At 34.8% G+C, this 4,567-nt stretch overlaps 2 protein-coding genes across 2 annotated transcripts; both read left to right on the forward strand.

Moving 5' to 3' along the window:
* Positions 1 to 524: 524 nt before the first annotated feature.
* Positions 525 to 1,367, forward strand: LOC131034498 (cysteine-rich repeat secretory protein 55-like). Its single transcript, XM_057966002.1, has one exon. The coding sequence runs from the start codon at positions 525 to 527 to the stop codon at positions 1,365 to 1,367; it is 843 nt and encodes a 280-aa protein (XP_057821985.1).
* Positions 1,368 to 1,729: 362 nt separating this feature from the next.
* On the forward strand, positions 1,730 to 3,955 carry LOC131034528 (cysteine-rich receptor-like protein kinase 43). Its single transcript, XM_057966029.2, has 6 exons — positions 1,730 to 1,849; positions 1,977 to 2,101; positions 2,321 to 2,531; positions 2,663 to 2,897; positions 3,265 to 3,415; positions 3,502 to 3,955. Exons 1-6 carry the CDS (start codon positions 1,753 to 1,755, stop codon positions 3,853 to 3,855), a joined length of 1,173 nt encoding a protein of 390 aa, XP_057822012.1. The 5' UTR covers positions 1,730 to 1,752; the 3' UTR covers positions 3,856 to 3,955.
* Positions 3,956 to 4,567: the final 612 nt, after the last annotated feature.

The raw sequence follows: 4,567 nt of genomic DNA on the forward strand, positions 1-4,567 counted from the left end.
ATAATGTTCAAATCCTAAATTCTAACAAGTACAACTTAACAACTCAGCTCTCAAGTTTCGAGAAACAATAAATGATGTGCCAACTCAAGTTGAAAATAGGTTCCGAAAAAATAGGTCATCATATGCGGACAAAAGGCCACTGTCGTCGTTTCCTGGGAAAAATCGATGGTTTCGCTGTTAGCTATTTTAACCGGTTGACTTGAGAGGCTATATCTATACGGCCATTAAATGTCGACTAAAACTCTATATGGCAAAAACTCGTCGTTTACTTGAAAAAATCCTGCGTCGTGCTGTTTGCTATTTTACCAGGTTGGCGTCAGAGACTTTTTCTCTTCAAAAATATCAGTTACAATGGTGTAATTTTTTCTAATTTGGCATTGAATGCGGGAAACGACCAAACTTTGCGTGTTCCCACAGGTACCGAACTTCTCGGTCATGTCAAAGATTTGAGAAATCAGCGACATATCACCATTACATTGCCTTAAAAGCCTGGTTTATGACAGTATTCCAAAGGGAAAGATCAAATGCAGATCGCTACCACCATGTTGTTCTGTTTTGTGTTGTTATTATGCATTCCTCCCAGTGCAGGGTTGTATTTATGCAGGCATACTAACTATACAAGCTCTACGTTCGAGAGTAATTTGAACAAAATTCTTCAAAGTCTTGTAAACAATACATCTTCGTCAAAAGGTTTCAATACGTCAGTCTCCGGCAGAAGTCCAGACAGAGTGTATGGTCTCCTTCAATGTTGGGGGGACTCAACGGTGGCGGAATGCTTTTCCTGTTCACAAGACGCAATTACCAGCATTCGTCAGCATTGTGGAAATGTCATTGGCGGTAAAGCTTGGCTTGACAAGTGCTTCATACGCTACGAGAATTTTTCCTTCTTCGGGATACTTGATACCGAGGCAAATGTTGGTTACAGTTCAGCGAAGATCACGGTTAAGCCTGACGTGATTAGTACGGCAGTTAATGGGCTTTTCACAAATCTGTCAAACGAAGCCCTTCGATCCCCTCTTCGCTATTCTTCTGGATCAACAACTACCTCTACATCCTATACGATATCCAGTATGGTTCAGTGTTGGAGCGATTTAACTTCTGTTGAGGACTGCAGAATATGCTTAACAAATGCAATTAGTTATCTGTTAGATGTTACGGATAATGGAACTCTTCAGAAAGCAGTAGCCGGCTCTGGAAGTTGCGTTGCTCAGTACGAAAGGTATGCCTTCTTTATTCATGCGTCTCCACCACCCCCACCACCTCCTCCTCCTCCTCCCCTGCAAAAGCTCTCTCCGCCATCGATTCGGCGGCCACCATCATCATCTCCAACACCAAGTAAGATGCATATTAATTTTCTTTTAAGCTAATATTAAACAACATGGTATGCTGATGAATTTTGTTAATTTAGATCTCTGAAATATGTTAGTAGCCAGAGGTGAAATTTCTAGTTCAGTTATGCAGGGTTTATTTTGCTTCATGAAGTTACATATCTATATGATCAAGTGGAACGGCTTAAATCACACACATTAAGTTAATGTTTTTATGTTTAAATTATTAAATATATAGAATTGATTGAGATTTTCTAGGTTTAATATATGTTGTTACACTAAGAATACACTTTTAAGCTTAAAATATATTGACTAACATCATCTAGATTTAATATGTTGCTTAATGTATGATTTAAGACTGACCCATGATCAAACATTCAAATTCTTCCCCTGTGCAGAAAAGTCCTCAAAGAAAACTTCTGTTATGGGAATAGTTATTGGCATTCTCGGCGGTTTGTTGGTGGTCATATTATTATGCCTACTTGCTGCAGTATTATCCAAGCCAACCCTCCAAAGCCAAGGTATTTTGCGACGGATTTCTGTTTTTTAAGTTTCTCTTTTTATATGTTTATCAACAAAACTGCTTGCCGATAAAGTTATTAAAACTGAATCTGAGAAAATTTTCGGACAATTTGTAACAATGTGCAGAGGTAGACTCAACGACCGGCCAAGAGCAAGCAATAATATTTAATTTGGAAAATATCAAGGCTGCAACTAGAAGTTTCCATGACGATAACAAGCTTGGACAGGGAGGATTTGGCACTGTATACAAGGTCACCCAACCCTAACCTATTATGTTTACTTGTTTTGGATGGCAAATTATATACACCATCATAAGATTTTATATATATAATCACAAAACAATTCTCGGATACGTTATCTAGTAACATTCTCTGCTAGATAGGCTCCACTATAACAAGTTTGAACAAGTATTTTACACAGTTTATAGCTCGATATAAATATTTACATTTATGTATTTTATTTTATGTCAGGGCACAATGCCAGATGGAAAGCAAATAGCAGTAAAGAAACTTTCCGTGCAATCTTTACAAGGGAAAAAAGAGTTTTTAAACGAGGTGAAGCTGGTGGCAAAAATACAACATCGTAATCTTGTGAATCTGCTTGGATGTTGCGCACAGGGTTCAGAACGGTTGCTTGTATACGAGTTCTTACCTAACAAGAGTCTTGATAAGATACTATTCCGTGAGTTTATTCCATCCTTATTGAATGTGAGTGTCATACAATTTACATGGTTTTCTCTTGGCTAAGTGCAAGACATCAAATGATTTGTTTGTACACCTTGCAACCCAACTTACTTGTATATATGGCCATAGATCCAGAGAGGAGCAAAGAGCTCAATTGGCACAGGCGTTTGAACATCATACTTGGAGTAGCCCGTGGGCTTCTATATCTGCATGAAGATTCTCAGCTACCCATCATTCATCGAGACATTAAAGCTAGCAATATTTTGCTTGATGAAAATCTGGAGCCAAAGATATCAGATTTCGGCTTAGCAAGGCTATTTCGCCGAGATGAGACTCATGTTAGCACAAGGGTTGCAGGAACATTGTAAGTATCTCATCACTACATTACACAATTACTTTCCTCAATTTTTGTTAGGATAAAAGTCAAGGTTAGTAATACTGTGATTATGATTCTTTATTGCTTCAAAATTTTATTGTGGTGAATGTCCAAACTCTTTGTTAAGATAGTCACAACATATTTTTACAGAAATAGTACTTTTATTAGATTGATTTTTTATTTTTAGATTTTATTTTATTATTTTATATTATGATAAACATTTATATGGTACCAGAATATGCTATGTTTATTTACAACTTCTTTTTATGCTATATTTATTTACAACTTCTTTTTTAATTTTTAAAGATTTTCATTTTAATTTGTTTTTTATCTAATATTTGTTTCTGTTATGCAGTGGTTATATGGCACCAGAATATGCTATGTTAGGTCAACTATCTATTAAAGCTGATGTATATAGCTTTGGTGTTGTCATTTTAGAAATAATATCTGGAAAAAAGAATACCAATATTGATTTGTCCCCAGATTTTGGAAGCCTACTAGAATGGGTAAGATTAAAAAAGGATATGTTAATCTAGTTTTCTTTCCAAATCTATATATCTTATGGAGATGAATATGTATGATTTTTATACAGGTATGGAGATCTTACATGGGAGGAAATATTGTGGATGTGATTGATAGATCAATAATAGAAAGTGTCCCTAACGATGAAGTTTCACGATGCATTCATGTGGGTCTTTTATGTGCACAAACAAATACATCACTTCGCCCATCAATGACTAGTGTATATGCAATGCTCTTAAACCTTTCAGTGACCAACTTACCAAATCCAATAAATCCTACTTTTTTGAATCTTACACAAAAAGATGATTCATCACATACATCTGCTTCAACATCAACATCTACATCTACAGTTGGAAGCACAACTTCATCTACTTTATATCCATCAATCAATGATGCATCAGTAACAGATTTTGGTGCTAGATAATCCCACTTACTCCTACTTTATAAGAATAGATGTAAAACTTGTGTTTAAAACTCACCTCTAAACCAAAGTCTTGGAAATAAATTAAAGCACTTTTTATTTTTGTGGTGCTAAACAATTTATCTAATTAAACTTTGAGGATGAACATGATCTTTTAAATATTTTTCAATTGTACTGACAAAGGACTGCATTTAAAATGAAGGGTGGAAATTGTATTTCATTCTGTTAATTGCTCAATACAAAATTAAGGTTTTATGGGTTGATTTAGGTTAACTTAATCAAATATATATAAATGTGCATAGACCAACTTTTTCTTTTAAATAGTGTCATTTGGTGATTAATAATTCAGATAAGTTTACTTGATATTCTATAATGGAAATAAATGAGGAAGATTAGCATAGGTACCTTAATGATTGAAGAATGAGTGTCACTTGATAAAGATTTAGACTTTCCATAGCTCAATGATTTTAGACTAGTCACTATGTTTCTCTGGGTTAAGTCCAACCACATAGATTAGATATGTACCTTGCAAACCCATCATATACCTTCAAACTTGACCTTAATGTAGATCTCTCCTATATTTTATTATTTAAATACTTATTCATTTTCTCTAAGCGTCCTACTAATTTGAAGGATAAAATCATGTTAGAATAAATTGAGATCATTTTTCTCACACCATAGGGAGATAAGTTATATTTGTTCTATCTCCTAAAAT

The sequence above is a fragment of the Cryptomeria japonica genome, chromosome 11 (assembly GCF_030272615.1).
Source record: "Cryptomeria japonica chromosome 11, Sugi_1.0, whole genome shotgun sequence".
NCBI classification, from domain to species: Eukaryota; Viridiplantae; Streptophyta; class Pinopsida; order Cupressales; family Cupressaceae; genus Cryptomeria; species Cryptomeria japonica.